We start from the raw sequence: 17,515 nt of genomic DNA, 5'->3' as shown, positions 1-17,515 counted from the left end.
TTCTTTTCTTTTTCTTTTTTTTTCAAGCTAACCGCCATCAAAGCTTTGCAGCACTCCGCTCACAAAGTGATCAGTAGGCCAAAGCTCATGGACGCATCTGCTGGCCTCTGATGAGAAAATTGTGCCTCCATGCTTCTCTATTTCTGTCTGTAATTTCAATTTTCTCTTTTTCATTGTTGGCCCTCTCCCCTATGCTTATTCGCTTTCAAAGAATTTCAAGAAGACAAGTCATCTATGGTTTTTTTTCCCCCCCGTTTCCCTCCTCACACATCTACCAGGGGCACTGAGCAAAGTGACGCACTCGCTCATCAAGCTCGCCCCACACCCCCACACACCAGCTTTGCTGTGAGAGAGGGAATAAGGAAGAGGGAAAGGGAGGAGTAGGGTGATTATTTCATTAAGAGAATGGCAATTCTTGGAGGGCAGTCAATAATAGATGAGGTTAAAAAACAATGGTGACTTTCCTTTTTTCACTGTACCCGTTTTCTCTCTCACCCTCTCGAGTCAATAGAATCGACCTAATGGAAACCAGGTTACTCTTCCTTCCATCTCACCCCCCTGACATAATGTTGAACAAATGCATTATTCATTCTCTGGTCTAAGAAGCGAGGTAATTATACATTTATCTCCCAAATAATACTGGGTCCTTACTGCGCCTGTGACCTTGCCACAAGATTTATGCCATTTTGGACCTGCCCCCAAAGGCCGCTGAGAGAGCAAATGTATTCTCATGGAAGGAGAAAAAAAAATGAAGGCGAATAAAAAAAAAAATGGATTTGCTTTTTATGGATATAAGATGTCAAGTGGTTTGAAAAGTTCCAGTCATTAAATATAAAGTTTAGAACTTTATTTTGAAGTGTTTCAGAGGAGCAAGTCGTCAGACCCCAGATTTAATGTTTAACTTTTGTCCAAGTTTTTGTTGAGTGGATAAAAAAAGTGTACCAGAAGGGGGAAGGAAAAAAATGAACAAATGGTGCAACAGCTCTTTTATAAATGCCCTCTATGCTGTTTCTCTTAGCATAATCCCTCTTTCTTTCTCATTTCCTTCTCATTCTCTCCCACCCAACTTTAGCTCTCTGCTTTATTTTCTCCACTGTTTTTTCCCTCATGAGCCATCTTCCCAATTTATTCAGCTCAAATGTACCCTTTCATAATATCTTCCTCCTCCTCTAATGCTTTTTGCTTCCTTCATACTCCCGTGTTGCCTGCAGGCCATCATGGCACAGCTTCCCCAGGAGGAGAAGGCAAAGATTGCTGAGCAGGTGGAGAGCTTCAGACAGGAAAAGTGCAAGTTAGACGCAGAAGTTGCCAAGTGGGACGACAATGGCAACGACATCATTGTGCTCGCCAAGCAGATGTGCATGATCATGATGGAGATGACAGATTTCACCAGGTAAGAGTGACACACAGTGAACATTTTTATTTTAAATGTGAAAATTATGCAGATGGAGATTGTTTGAAAAGCAAACTATATTCTGTTTTGTTGAAGGCAAAAAAAGCACTTTGTTATGATCAGGCTGTAACGGTTGTCATGGTTCAGAGATGGGCTATATGTTGATTCCTGCTTTTTTTAAAGCCAGCAGTCTCCTTAATCTGAGGGTTCAGAGAGACACATTAACCCTGCCACAGTACTTAAGCCACCTGTAGTTCGTGATCCGTAGGTGTCCTCAGGACCACATTTTGCCACGATGACACTTACTCACGCACACAAACACTCACAAGGTGAAAACAATACCGGTCACGCCATTGCGGCTGGTGAAAATCAGAACCATGATTAGTCATGAGTGTTTGTGACTGCGGTGCTGTGACTGCACCGTTATTACTTGGCAGTGACCCCGTTGACTCACGCTGGCATGAACAAACTGAATGGAAGTTTCAACTTCCAGTGACTAAAAATGAGACATCAGTGAGAGGCAGGCACAGTTCTCTTAGCCACATTAACTCTCCCCTTTGTTGCAAAAAAGAAAGAAAAAAATCCCACTTAGATCACAAACGCTCTGGTTTCCTCTCCTGTATTTTTTCCCTTTTACCGTAACTTCTCTGAAAATTTTCATGTTTTGCTTTTAAAGCATAAATTGTTTCCTTCTTGGAGAGTGCTTCAAAGCATGTCTCCAAGATGGATCATTAGGGATAAAGGTAGACTGTGTTTGTTTCATCCATTATCTGGGAAATTTTTTTGTTATTGTATTGTGTCATATTTTTAATGCCACAAACAGCAAATTAGCTTCCCTACATGCCTGTGCAGCACTGGGGTGAGCGCAGTCTTTAAAGGGAAGCTCTGCATGCCTCCTGCCTCTACAACTCCACCCACCATCCCTTTTTTTCCTTCTTCTCTCCTTGAATTTTCCCAGAGGCAAAGGCCCCCTGAAGAACTCCTCAGATGTGATCAACGCGGCTAAGAAAATTGCAGAGGCTGGTTCCAGGATGGACAAATTGGCCCGTGCTGTTGCAGATCAGGTAGCTTTGCAACTCAGTTTGTGTCTGCTTAGTTTAATTTTTGCCATTATACACGTACTTTGTATCAGTCTAAATGCGTCTCTGACTGTGTCACGGTTTCTGGCGGAGGAGCAAATTGTGAATAAGCCGGCATGGCCGATGGAAATCTTTACTGTGGGCATTGATGAGCCTTGCCGGAGCAGCGGGGTGTGTTTCTGCATGACTTTGTCTCCCAAAGGGACCAACACTGAGAGAGCAAGACAGCAGAACCAAGTTGTGTCTCTAATATAATTAGCTCCCAACCGAGGTGTTGCATTCATTATCAGATGAGTACCTCTCTAAAACACGCTGACAGACCATTTTCAATATCTAATCAATCAGCGCTGCGCCGGGGGAAGATGGAAGTGAAAAGCAATACGTGTGTATGTTGTTTATGTGTGTGTACAGCAAATGAAGTGGGAGGTATTTCAAAATGCTAGCAGCACTCCAGGTAATGCATAATGTTCTTCTTCATTTCATCTGTCTCTAATAAGAAGTGAGAATAAACTTAGGCTCAAGACTCACTGATTCATTAAGGCAGCCTGTTGTCATTGTAATTGCTACTGCTGTTCGCTAGCAAACCTTTGGAATAATCATTGTTGGTTTCACTAACACACACTGGGCTTCCATCCATTGCTGCTTAGCTGAAGAAATGATGGAGCTCACATTAAATTTTAGACTTATAACAGTGAAATCTCTTTCTGAAGCCTCTATAAAGCGTCATGCATCATCACACACAGCCACGTTATCTTAGTGAAAAGCACAAGATTTTTATAAGTATAATCTCTATACTTAAAGTTGTTTTATATGTTATATGCATAATAAGTGTGTACATCCATGAAAACTGACCGCACAACTTGCCACATACACTCACTAACCACTATATTATTATTCAACTTTATGCACTTTTTTGTTCATTTTATTGTCCAGCTGCTTGTTAATGTCAATATCTGATCAGCTAGTCCCATGGTAGCAGCTCAGTATGTTTAGGCAAGGTCAATACAAGCTTTGAAGTTGAAACGGAGCATCAGAGAGGGATTTGCAGAAGGTGATTTCAGTGACTTTAATGTCGCATGGTTGTTGGTGTCAGGCGAGAGGGTCTGAGTATTTCAGAAACTGCTGATCTACTGGGATTTTCCAACACAACCGTCTCTAGGGTTTATAGAGAATGATCTATAAGATATTTACTGCTGCTCCCCAGAAAATATCTAAGGAGCAGCAAGTCTCTGTGTGACAATACTTTGTTGATGCCAGAGGTTGGAGGAGAATAATCGGACTGCTCTGAGTTGATAGGAAGGCAAAAGTAACAAAATAACCTCTCACTACAACCAAGGTATTCAGAAGAGCATCTCTGAAATGCACATTGAACCTTGAAGCAGAAGGCCACACTGGCATGGTGGGGCCATCTCCCCCACCACTTCCCCTGCCGGTGGCAGACGCCCTCAGACATCGGTGCATTGGTGGTTCTTTGTGTCCGGGGTGGGCGCCCAGGTACCCACCGGCTCACTCCTTGGCGGCTGCTTATCGGGGCATGGAGCCTGGGGCTCGCTCGGGCCACTTCGGGATGGGGTGCCCTCGGCCTCTCGGCCCGGGGCTCGGTCACTCAGGCACAGCTGGCTGCCGGCGGAGCTCACGGCACGTCACTGCAACCCCCCTGGCTTCTGCTCCGCGGCTGCTGAGTGACCCTCATCTGGGACTCTCCTCAGCTCTTTCTGGGATAGTGGCGCGGCTGCCCCTCTGTTGGTCTTCCTTGGTCTCTTGTGTTCTGGGGGCCTCTGGATGTCTGGAGTTTTGATCTCCTCCATACCTGCTTCATGCCCTGGAGGTCGGGGCAGCGGCCCCCCACACCCTCTAGCAGATCATTACATGAAGGAACCTTTTAAAAACAAGCGCGTTCATGCTCACAGGTGTACACACGGGTGATCACACACACAAACTACACCCTTTTGGGGTCCTACCTCAAAGCACACTGTGTGCTGTCGATCTCACGTGCTGCACGCACAATAATGTTTAATATTTAGTATTTACTGTCATATTCCCATATATCATTGTGATCTTGTTTATTACTCTCGTCTTCTTCTGCTTGCTTTCTTTTTTCTTTCTCAACAGGTGATCCAGGTGATCGATATGTATTTTTTTGTCTGCTTATTCTGTTGGTTTTTGTTTTTTGCCCTTTTTCCCCGTCCCTCTTCTCAGGTTTTTTTTTTTTTCTTTCCCTCTTTCTTTCTCCCCTTTTCTTTCCACCAGTCAAGTCTGTCCCGTATTCAGCAAGTGAAAATAAAATAAACAATAAAAGGTGAATCAGATGGACCATTACGGCAAGGCTGGGATGGTCCATTTGGTAAAGTAAATCCGTTGGGCATCTTTCTTTGCCTTTAGACAATAATTCTGATGGCAAAAGAACCAAACAGGACAGGTTAAAAAAAAAAAAAAAGAAGGCCACACTGGCTGCCACTCCAGCTAAGAACAGTAAATTGAGGCTACACACAGGCTCACCAAAACTGGAACAATGTTGCCTGATCTGATGAGTCTTGATTTCTGCTGCAGCATTCAAATGATGAACGAGAGAGTCGGCAGCTCAGGCTGGTGGTGCTGGTGTAATGGTGTGGAGATATTTTCTTTGCAGACTTTGGGCCTTTAAGCACCAAAGGCCCAAAGTCGTCGTTTAGACACCACAGTCTACTTGCGTAATGCTGCTGAACGTGTCCATCGCTTATGTAATGTTCTCATTTTAATACTATACACTAAAATCTCAGAGGAATGTTTTCAAAATCTTGTTGAGTCTGAACTCCAATATCCAGTGTTAGATAGACTTAGTAATTGTTTTGCACAGTTAACAGGCTGTTAAACTGTTAAATGGTAGCTACAAGAATGTCTGTTGGCAGCATGTAGCATGATAGCAGTACAACTGAACCAAAACAGCAGTAGACATACTTTTAAATGAGAAAACACTTGTGTTTTGGCCTATGACCTAACCTTCTGGAAAATTAAAACATGTTGAAAAGCTATTTAGATGTCCGGCATCTTAAAAAAGGCAAAAAAGGAGAAAAGAAATAACCTTTGTAACATCTTTCCTTAATGTGGACTCAACCAAAGAGGATTTTGACCACCCCTTTTAAATGTTCTTTATCTTGTGCCTTCTTGTGACAATATGTGACTTCACAACAATATATCAACAAGCCTTCTGCTCTTACCACAGCACAGAATGCGCGCTAGTTTTTAAGGCTGTAGAGTATGTTAAGCTTTCAGCAGCCCAGAAGGAATCTTTAGTCAAAGCTGGCACTTTTCTGCTCGTGTCACACTATCCTGCTCTCCAGAGCATATTGCACTACAGAACAAAAGTTTCGGGCTCTTTTTGCATGTTTCCATGTGTGAAAACATTTGCCTCTGTTTGGCGGTGCGTATGTTGTTGAGAGAAATATCTGGGACAGAGAGTACAAAAGAAGCACGGATTTGTATTTGTGTGCCTTTGTATTCACTTCTTGGCTCGTAGACTGCCAAGTGATGATCAGTGTTTAACAGGGTTTAGGTAGGAGTGAATCTGTCACATGGCAAATCACTTCCAGAGCCTGTGTCTGAATCAACAGTTGCCGTAATGAAAAGAGCAGGTGGCTTGCCATTTTTAATTCTCACTTAAATGTTTCCTAGACCAGTGTTTACTGAATATTCAGAGCCTTCTGCTACACTTCCAGGGACATCAGCACTGTGTACTGAAAATAAAGTGGGACTTGAGGACCTTTTCATTTCCAGCATGTATTTATTCTGAAAGTACTCATGTTGGGCACTCGGTCCATTTGCTGCCATGCCATCTAGTAATCAGAATGAGTTAATAAAAGTTAAAAGCTGAAAAGTTTGCTTTTATCAAGCATCTTAATGGAATTACACAAGAAATAAAATGACCTTTATTGTTGCGGATAAAGACAAGTATTTTGCATTCGCACATTGTAGTCAGTAACCGGTGCTTGTCGAGAGTGCTGTGGCTTGACAGTAAAAGTAAAGCCTTCTCCACTGCATTCAGACAGGTCCCATAAGTAGCAAACCTTGTCACCATGACTCCACGTCAGCCCTATTGATGAGCACATGTGAGGCAGAAGGCAATTCAGTATGGAAGTGGGGGACTTTCATAGTCGTTTGAGCACAGCACATGACATAGAAAAAACCCTAGAGGCACTTCACCCCATTTCACTCCAGCAATGTCTTTTTTTCTACTCTATTTCTCCCGCTTCATTTTCTCATGGTGCTTGATTTGTTAACCCCTACATGCATACTAAATATCTAATTCATCATTTCATTCAGTTTAAGCATCCAACACCCCAATATTTCTCAAACCGTGTCTCTAATCCAAAAGTGCATTTTTTTTTTCTTTCTTGGAGCATCTTTTTGCTTGTGTTATGTGTTTTTAGCGGTACTCTGAATGCACATGTTGGCAAACAAAAACTGTGTATTTTCCAATTTAGCACAGTTGTATTGTTGTCCCACTGTTGCACAACAATAAAGCTTATGTGAACACAGCCAGACACTGAGGCTTGATCGCGGTTTAACATAATTCAACTCAGTTCAGTTCAGTTTTATTTATAAAGCGCCAAATCACAGCAACAGTTGCCTCAAGGCTCTTTGTATTGTGAGGTAAAGACTCTACAATAACACAGAGAAAACCCCAACAATTAAATAAACAATTAAATGGCCTCAAAGGAGCAAGCACTTGGTGACAATGGGGAGGAAAAACTCCCTTTTAACAGGAAGAAACCTCCAGCAGAACCAGGATTAGGGAGGGGCGGCCATCTGCTGCAACAGGCTGGGGATGAGGGGATGGAGAACAGACAGGCTGTGTAAGACAGCCAGAGATTAATAATAACTAACGATTAAACGCAGAGTGGTATATAAACACAGTGAGGGAATATGAAACATTCAAGCCCCCGGCAGCTTATTGCAGCGTAACTAAGAGAGGATTCAGGGTCACCTGATCCAACCATCACTATAAGCTTTATCAAAAAGGAAATTTTTAAATGTAATCTTAAAAGTAGAGAGTGTGTCTGTTTCCCCAGTCCAAATAGTATAGCTCTAATCAGACCTATCAGGCATACCCATTTAAAGACAGGAAGTGAGCTTAGAAGACATAATAAATAAATTAACTGAAAGTATTTTTAAGAAAACATGAACCTGATGCACCTGATGAAAATATGAAACATTTATTTATAACAACAACAAACATAGACCCAACAATAACGCCACAAAGATGCTAATTACTCCTGAATAATAAATGCAGTTGATGAATGAATGACTGAAAAGCATTAAACATGAATGTGCCGCGAATTAATAAATACGAAAAAGCAGTAGCCGTCACCTCAAACAGCAGCTGATAAATGGAGTGGCGAGTTTGGAAATGCATTCGAGGTTCTGAAAAGCGAGTAAAGTTGGGGGAAAATCGTGGGTGTGTCGTCATCTTGATGGAGCTCGAGGACAGCATCGGAGACCCTTCCAGCTGTTGTTCGCCACACCCAGAAGATCAAAGTTACGATGTCTCATATGTACAGTTCTGGAGGCAAATTTAAAGATGCATCTGACTGATCCCAAATGTTTTTATCATTTGACAGAGGTGCGAGTGTTGACTGTCTTCTGTGGACATAGATGGAGGCTTTGCACAACATAGCAGCTTTTCAGATGACTTTGAATGTCCCTGCAAAAGAAGTGAAACTGGGGTTTAAAGATCTCAGCGAGCAGATCTTTGGACTCCTCACGCCGTTAGGATTCTTATGACACCAACCACCATCAAGTTTATCTTTAGGAGTTCGTATAGCGCCGAGCACAGCGTTATGAAAAACAGTGACATGTAGCAGTATGAATAACTTGGCTTGAGGCAGGCACACTTTGATTGCTGAGTCATTCTGTCAACACAGGTACTTGGTATCTGTGTTGACAGTTGTCGTAGGTGTCTTTACATTTCTGTGTAGTATGTCAAGGTGAGTATTGTTACAGAAAATATGACTACACCTGAGATGGTAAGAACTTCAGGTTGGAGCTATTCTTAGAAAGGCATTATACAGAGTGACCCTGTAAGTGTGATACAGTGCCCACATTCAGTGTAATATTAGACAAAGTAGTTGTCTTTGATAGAATGATTGTGGCTTCACAGAAGCTATTTACCAGGAGGATCATAGTTTTCTTGCCCTTGGTAGTATTATAAGATTTTCCTGCTAAGACGTCTTTAAAATATTTAATACTGCCTCCCTTATCTTTTATTATATTTCACATTACTTTTGCTGCTTATCATTGCTTTGAAAAAGTACTTTTCATTTGCGTTTCACTTTTGTAAATATGCAGTTTGAGCACTGAGTTGTACTGCACAATAATTTATTAAAGGTCATTACAAATGCTTCAAAACATACTCAATTTTAAAGCTACATACACAGACTTTCAGATGTTGCTTTAGTTGTCAGAGCAAAAGCTTCTGTCACAGTGCGTGCAAACCAGTACCAGCAAAGCTCCTGTCACTTCGACAGACAGCAGCAAAAGCTAAACTTATGTCTAATTAAAAGATCTCACAATATAAACAAAAATATACAGTTTGATTGGCACTGGCTGGAGCAGTCAGAAGTAGCTGTATTTAACAGTGATTGCTACGGCTCAAGAGGTAGCACAGGTCATCTACTAATTGGAAGGTTGGTGGTTCGATCCTGGCTGCTCCAGTCTGGATGCCAAAGTGTCCTTGGGCAAAATAGTGAACCCCAAGTTGTTCTTTGCGTTCATCGGCCTGTGTGCGGCTGTGAATGTTAGAAAGAAAACACTTGGACACAGAAAAAATGCTTTGGTGAATGAGAGATTCACTTTGAGAGTGCTCAGGTAGAGTAGAAAAGCAGTTTATCAAAACCAGTCCACCTACCATCCCAGTCGCCAAGTGAAAGGTTGTGTGGAAGACTTGTCAGATCTTCCGAGTGCTTTGTTTGCTCATTTGTTAAAATCCTTTTTTTAACCTAAAATATTTTTGTGATCACATTGCAAGTGTGTGAAGTGAAGAGGACGTCACTGACATTATAAGTTTTTGGTGGGGTCCGTAGTTCTTATAGGTAAAATTCAGTTAATAATAATTTTAATTCTGGGCAGAAATTGCACATTTTAAATGTAAATCAATAGTCACATGTTTAAAAAAATCATGAATGGTACTCAAGGTCACTTGAATTATTTATTTTGTCGATGGTGGGAAATTGTAATTTTTCTTTTAAGACTTTTCCTGTGCAACATGCCAGATAATGGAATAAATCATAAGAAGAAGATGCGGTGCATTAGGAATGCACTAAAATATAATAAGTGATTTCAGTATGTATGAGAGCACAGCAGTGCTCGGCCTTTGGTGGAGATGCAAAGACTGAATGAGCAAATAGAAAGATTACCAGCTATCTTGACGTAACTGACAAGTGACAGCTTACCATCAGAGAGACTGTAGCTGTCCAGTCAGCTAGAAGACATATTGTGTAACTGAGTGTAACATGCTCCATTTGAATCTGTCATCGTACCATCTTCAAGTCAGCCTTTTCTCGCTCAGATTTCATCCTTGCCTTCGTCTACTGTTATCCATTTAACGCACAACAAAACGCTACGATAAAGGCAAAACAGCAACAGAGCTCAGGCTGCGAGCGAAACAGTTTTTATTTACTAATTACTACTTCTTACAAAGTGAATCATTTAGGAGAAAAAGTCCAAGCCTACTTATAAATGCAGCATCAGCGTGAGGTGTGACTTGTGTTTTGACAGACTGCCACACTCTGATGGTGTTGCCCTCATCTTAGCAAGAGAGTTCACATCATCTTGCTAAATTATCCATTTGGAGCATGTTTTATTCATTTAGGGCCAAATTATGCAAAAACAAAAAAAGAACTCTCTTGCTTGTTCCTCTGGACACTAATATAAAAATGTTCATATAATAGTGAAAGAAGAGAGAAGGTCAGAGAGAGTTTGGCGAAGGCCGAAAAAGTCCAGTTGTCACTGCACGTTGTTTCCTGACTAGACAGTAATGAATCCTATTTCGCTATAAAGAGAAAGGGCTTCAATGAGCCAGGCAAAGTAATGGGCCATACAATTTATTTACATCAACAGGGAATCTGTGGAAGAACTGGGCTATTAGTCAACTGTACAATAGGGAACAATTGTGTCATGTCTGCATCAAAGTTGCCTCGGGCAATAGTGTGAAGTGCCAGCAGTGCGAAGTGCAGTTAGCAGTTATTCTAGCCAGGACTGGCGGTGCAGTGATAATGCCCAAAGAGACGCTTCACCCTCGCTGGCTGCTTTATGAGCTAGCAGCTCGGCCTCAGTCTGCACTCAGTGAGAGGAAGATGGTGCTTTATTGTGCTGTTGAAAGTCCTGCTCTAGCCGTAACTATGCCTTGAATTGCTTTTTGCAATTATTTTTGCAGGTTGGAAAGAAGAAAAAAACTCCAAACATTTCACCAAAGACAAAAGACAGCCTTTTGCTATCCATTTGTGAGCATCAGTGAAGGGCACTTTGGGCCGGTCGATGCAATTTTTCTTGGCACAGGAGGCCTTGTCTCAGGTAGAAGAAGATGAAACAGGAAGCCAGGAAAGTTGTAAGTCCTGGAGGGGGGTATATTCATGTCACAGCTCGATGTTTAACTTGCCATCCCCCATATACCCGAGCCCAGAAGACAAGGAAATGAGCTGTGCATTTCCCCACACAGTGGTGCTGAATGTCCTAGTTAGGACCGTTTAATATTAATGGCTGGAAGAAAGGTGCTGCTACAAAATGATGCTCACAGTGTTTAAGCAGCTGATGCAGTGTTCTTAACCCACTGGGAGCTTAGTGGGCCATAGCTGACTCCTGGAAGGCTTCCAGATGGAATAATAGGGGCAAACTGTGTGATAGTAGGATACCTGAGGAGGTTGTCCCCTTATTCCCTGTTGGTCCATTTGCTGCTCTGTATGATTGGTCTTTCTCCTGTTGAAGTAGCACAAAGGCCAGCAGGACCAGGTCAGAACTTCTGATTCAAAATAATAATATAAAAAGTGAGCCATAGGGGAAGAAAGGCTGCTGTGGAAGTAAGTCGTTCTGGGTTTGAAATATTGTGTCCGTTCATTGTGGATTGATCGGCTTTCTTCTTCTGCAACATGCTGTGACAAACTTGTTTCATGTGAAATGAATGTGTTTGACACCCTGCAGTGCAACTCAACTCGCCTTTGAAACTCATGCCTGCAACAACTAACAATGGAGAAAAAAAATGTTGAGCAACAGCCTTCGTGCTCTGCGCAAAGACGTGTAATTAGCAACCAAAAACGCCGGAACCCCGCTGTTTCTATTTTTTTGCTTGGTTTTTTTTAGGATTGTTTTTCTTGGTATTATAGTTTAAAACCGGCTCAACTTCAGACACCATGACTATTATAACAATCCAATTTGATGGAGAACTTGGATCTGAATTATTTTTTGGGGAAAACTTAACGCCTTTAAATCCAGATGGTAGTTCTGCGATAGGCTTAGACTTAGATTTTGGCAATAATGTCTGAAACAAGTCCTAAGACCATTTTCCATGGCTTTGACTGGATCAAAATGTAAAAACATTTTCAGCCATGTATACAAATTACACTTCATACAGTGGGAGAAATAGTTATTTGATCCCCTGCTGAATTTGTAAGTTTGCTCATTACAAAGAAATTAACAGGTTTTAGTTTCATTTTAATGAAGACAGAATATCAACCAAAATTCCAGAAAAAAAACCACACAAAATTTATAAATTGATTTTCCTCTCATCGAATAAACCATCAAATTAGACATTTCAGACATTTCATTCATTTCTTTGTAAGTGAGCAAACTTACAGATTCAGCAGGGGATAAAATAATTATTTCCCCCACTGTAGATGCAATAATCACATTTGCATGTCACTACACATCATTGCGATGATGCAGGAAGATGTATGTGATTCTCTGTGTGAGTCTGCTTATATCCATTGCATTGGAAACTATTGCATTAAAACAGTGTACATTTCTGGGCACATCCCTTTATTTGTATTGCAGAATTTCTGAATTATGATGCACAGCTGTCAGTGTGAGAAGGCTAAAGATGAAAAAGTAAAAACTGTCGGGTTTTGCTGCTGTTAATTTAAAGTCTAATTGCCATGATCATATATTAACTGCATGTGTCTTTGCACCTCTTTTCCATTCAGTGCCCTGATTCAGCGTGCAAGCAGGATCTGCTGGCTTACCTTCAGAGAATTGCCCTGTACTGTCATCAGCTCAACATCTGCAGCAAGGTGAAAGCTGAGGTCCAGAATCTGGGTGGAGAGCTCATCGTGTCTGGGGTAAGTGCTTCACTATCACTGATGTTGTAGATACGCTTTAAGCGTAGATTCACTAGACTTGATCCATTTAAGACCTTTTTTATGCTCCATGCTGCGGATGGGCAAATCTTTTTGTTCAAGGTCATAATGAAGCTTGGAAGATGAGATAAAGGGTCGTGTAGATTATGGCTGATGCAATTATTTCAAAACGATTGCCATCTAATAATACCTGAAATATGCACCACAGGCTTTTTTCCAGTTGTAGTGTTCATGCCTCATGAACTCCTAATAGTGCTCCAACCAAAATCAGACAATTATTCGATGTTACTTGGATTTAATATTCATGAGGTTCTTAAACTTCTTATCCATCATGTTTTTCAGTGAATGAAATACAGAAGTCAGGTGGTTAAAAACTACAACAATGCACAATTTTATGAATCTTTCTAAACTAAACAGTATAATTTGTATGACTTATAAAACAAGCTGGTATACGAGTCTCTTCTATCATCATTAGTGCAGCATTTGTGGACTTTAAACACATTTTAAACTATAAAAGTTGAGCCCTGCAGTTCTCTTTACTGACCAATTTTTGTGAATTTTGATTTTATCAGGGGAAAAAAAAATAAAAGATCTGTTTCAATGAAGCCAACTAAAAACAAACTTGACTTTTATCTTTGCTTTGGATTTCCCCGCATCCTGGGTTGATACACTTCTTCATATCTCAGGACTCTAATGTTTGTCTCACATGAGATATGCAAGCCCTGCTGAGATTTTAACCTTTTCATGGTGGCCAGCTGGAGTCCACACTCATTAAATCTAAACTGTTGACTCGTCTCAGTGTGATGTAGGAGGAGGCCCACTGGCCACGACCCTTAAATGTCAGCCAAACAAAACAGACGGAGACAGAGGTGCACCTGACCCCTGCCTCTGCTAATTAAGAACTGCTAAAATAAGATGTCATATAGTGAGAGTGTTTTTATCCTCTCTAATTGCCGGTTGCGGCACAGACCTTCTAGGTGTAGTATCTACAGTGCTGTGCAAAAGTCTTGAGTCACCCTTCATTTCTTCATATTTTGATTCCAAGGAGCCAGACTTTATTGTGAATTTTTTAATTGGTTTTAAGCAATAGTTCTCCAGGCTTTTAAAGTTTTTCTGTGGTCATTCGCTGTTTTTTTTTACCAACTTCTAGTCCAGTCCTTGTACCTTATCATTTTTAAAGAAGCATTTTATGTTGAACCACTTAACACTGAAGTATAAGTGCAAGTATTAAAAAGGGCACTTAATTCAAGGGATGAAGCAGTGTTGTGTCTAAACATAACAGATACCTTACAATTTAAAATTCATTCTTTGCTCTCTTTAGTCACTTTCTTATTAGTAACCTTTACAAAAACACATCATTTGTTCCCTTCTCTTTAGTTGAATCCATGAAAAATGCCAAAAATAACAGAGTTTGACAGGCACACGATACAAGTATTGCAACAACAATGTCATTCTCAGAAAGCTGTTAGCCAAAAACTTGGCTAATTTCATTATGGTGTGCAGTGTGGCCTTAAAAAATCTGAGGAAACTGGACAAGTGTGGGACAGACTTGTTTAAAAGACCCAGAAATCTGCAGCAGATGAACGGTATCTAAAAATCATGTCCTTAAGAAATAGGAAGGAAGAAATGGAAACAGGAGAAAAGTCTGAGACACGCCAAATTATATAAGAACTAGACTTAAATTTTGTGGTAAAAGGTCATATTGTAGTGATGAATCCATTCATCATCATTTGAATCATTTGAAATTTTTGGTTCAGATTGGAGCCACACTTCAGCCAGCAGTGTTCAGGATCGAAATTGATTGAATTGTGAACACAAAAAGGTACCATCCCATTTTGATCCACCATGCAAAACCATCTGGAAAGCTTCTGATTAGCAACAGCTTCATTTTTCAGAATGATCCCAAACACACTGCTAATGCATTAAAATCATACCTGGGTAGAAAAACACACAATCCAACATTATCATAGAAATAGAGAGAGACCTTATTAATCCCACACTGGGGAAATTCAATTCAGTTACAGCAGCACAAAGGTCAGCAAGAAAAAAGTGAATTACAGATATATTATAAAAATAAAATAGAAAAATAAATAGATTAGAAAAAAAATTGTGTACCAAAAAAAAGCCAAAAACATGCCCAGAGCCTGGACGTCAACATTATTGAAGAAGTGTGCGATCATCGTGACAGAGAAGAGAACAAAGGGTAGCCACGGCAAGAAGAGCTTTGAATGTCCTTCAAGAAACCTGGAGAACTATTCCTGAAGATGACTTAAAGCTTGCCTAGGAGAGTTCAGGCAGTGTTTAAAAAACGTGATCATACCAATATTACATTACAGCTCGACAGAACTGTACAAACTCTGTTTTAACTCTGCTGTAGACACTGTGTTTCACTGCACCCATTTTTCCGAGCAAATTAAAAAGAAATGAGGGTGGCTCAACACTTTTGCACAATACTGTAGCTGATATGTTTCAATGTTGTTTAAGGCAAGAAAATTAGTGTCCTTTTCATTCTAAGACAAACCGACTTTTGATGTAATATTTTTCTCTTTCCCCTCCAACTCGTCGTACGCTCTTCAGCTGGACAGCGCCACCTCCCTGATCCAAGCAGCCAAGAACCTAATGAATGCAGTGGTGCTGACTGTAAAGGCGTCTTATGTAGCTTCCACCAAGTACCAGAAGGTGTACGGAACAGCTGCTGTTAACTCGCCCGTTGTGTCTTGGCGCATGAAGGCCCCCGAGAAGAAGCCTCTGGTAAAAAGGGAGAAGCCCGAGGAATGCCAGACTCGCGTACGACGAGGCTCCCAGAAGAAACACATCTCCCCCGTCCAGGCCCTCAGCGAATTCAAGGCCATGGACTCCTTCTAAGAAGAAAAGGAAAAACGAAAAAAGAAGTCATGCTTAAGAAAAACAACTCAACGTGACGGCGAGAAGTTGATGAAAAAGTTCCCTTTTTACATTGTGTTAACCCAGCTCTGTTTGCCCTGTGTGTGCTTGGTGACACCTCAGGAGGACTACAGTATATATTAAAACTGCCACACTGTGGCTCCTGTTAACACTGTGGTCCTCATGGCTCACAGACAGCCAGCACACAACCCAACAGTATTTATCGATCTTATTGTAGCTTAATATGTGAGAGCCAAAATGTGACAAAGACAGAACGACATTTTGAAAATATGAAAGTTAAAAAACAAAAAAAAGGGGAAAGAAACATATCAGAGGAGGAAGTGAGGCATTTAAAAAAAATAATAAAATTAATTGTGGCAGTTGATATTCTAGCTGTATCATTAATGTGCTACTGACTGGCTGCTTGTATACACACTTAAACAGTCTCAATGGAAATCTTACATGGTTCAAGGAGTTGCTCTAAACGGAGGATATCAGTGGTGGTATGATCCTTGATGACTTTGTTTGTTTTTTTCAATTTGAATGTTAACCTGTAGTGCTAGGAATAACTTATGTTTAAAATACCTGGAAGTGTCAGCATCCGAGTAGTTCCCCCATTCCCGATGATTATAATAATAATAATATTAATAATAATCCATATGGTGTTGTTTTTTTTTACCAAAGCACACTTATGGTCTATTGTATTGCCTTTTTAAACCCCTTTTCTTGAATGGTAACGTCACTAACTATGATGACCTTGTTTGGAAGTCGTGTAGCGTATAATATAGACAGAGAGGTTTGACTAGTTGTGGTTTGCTCAGAGAATAGAATCCCTGCATACGATACCTTTATATCCACCCTTCTCTAATAAATCCCTCAACTTGACACCTCAAGTTTCCTGTGTCTTTATTACTTTCATATAAGCAGCAGCTACAATATCAATCAGAGTGTTACAGCCCCTCATTAGTCAGAAGGATCTGACAACCGTTCGAGATTCACGTGCAAGATGAAGGAGGAGAAAATATCCATTAGTGCCGCAAGCTTACAAGAATAGGTGTATTGATTCGGGGTCACAGGTCAACTCTGCGCTGTGACTGGAGATAATTGGTCTTGGCTCAGCACGGTTAGTGCTGTCGTTGTGATATCTCCACACGTTCTCCACACAAGCAGTCCTAACGTATGTGATCGCTTCAGCCTTGAAGATCTCAGCACATCTGAAATGGATCCCCATGATTTTTACTGACATTCATGTTTAGCAGGTGTCATGTATCCTTTGTAACAGCGCAGCGTCTGCCACTAAAGTTGTATATTTGTCCTCAGACATCATCATCATATCCTACTTCCTTGGAAAGAGGGGGGGGGGTGCGCTCTGACCTTTCTGCTAATGCCTCCACAAGACTGACGCTTAACCGAAATGTCTTGACCACGATTGTATGGATTGATATTGAGCGTAGCGCCGATATTCGAGTCCCGCGTTCAGGCTTTGATGGTTCCTAAACGTTTCCCAGAGCACCATTATCGACCCAAAAACAAACACTTAAATAAATGAACAAACTCCGTCCTCACTTGTGGTGAAGCCAAAACATGGCGACCATAAACACCAGCTCACCATCACCACGTAAGCGAGCGATGTTCCCACTTCACTCAAAGCTTAGCGGTATTGTATTCTCTAAAATAACACTTTGTCTATTAAATTGACATCCATGTGACGGGTGTGATGTGCTGCCAAAGCTGTATCAATTCCTCATTGTCCCAAAGTTAACTGCTGACTCCATGTCAGGTGTATAAGTTGGTATTGATTACTGAAGTCCTTATCAATCTCTCTTAAATCTGCTGAG

The 17,515-nt window shown here is 41.0% G+C and overlaps 1 protein-coding gene across 3 annotated transcripts in view; it reads left to right on the top strand.

Moving 5' to 3' along the window:
- The window catches only part of ctnna2 (catenin (cadherin-associated protein), alpha 2), a 304,920-nt gene extending 288,358 nt beyond the window's left edge, over positions 1-16,562 (top strand). For 2 of the 3 annotated variants that reach the window (XM_019359932.2, XM_019359934.2), the window contains 4 exons: positions 1,213-1,393; positions 2,352-2,457; positions 12,642-12,776; positions 15,372-15,659. In XM_019359932.2, coding sequence (XP_019215477.1) covers positions 1,213-1,393; positions 2,352-2,457; positions 12,642-12,776; positions 15,372-15,659 — 710 coding nt within the window. Of the gene's footprint in view, positions 1-1,212; positions 1,394-2,351; positions 2,458-12,641; positions 12,777-15,371 lie in introns of all 3 variants that reach the window. The other variant, XM_019359931.2, reaches the window with a different exon arrangement.
- Positions 16,563-17,515: the final 953 nt, after the last annotated feature.

Source organism: Oreochromis niloticus, linkage group LG6 (genome assembly GCF_001858045.2).
Source record: "Oreochromis niloticus isolate F11D_XX linkage group LG6, O_niloticus_UMD_NMBU, whole genome shotgun sequence".
Lineage (NCBI taxonomy): Eukaryota > Metazoa > Chordata > Actinopteri > Cichliformes > Cichlidae > Oreochromis > Oreochromis niloticus.
Note: the sequence above shows the minus strand (reverse complement) of the source record. Positions and strands in the feature narration are given on the sequence as shown.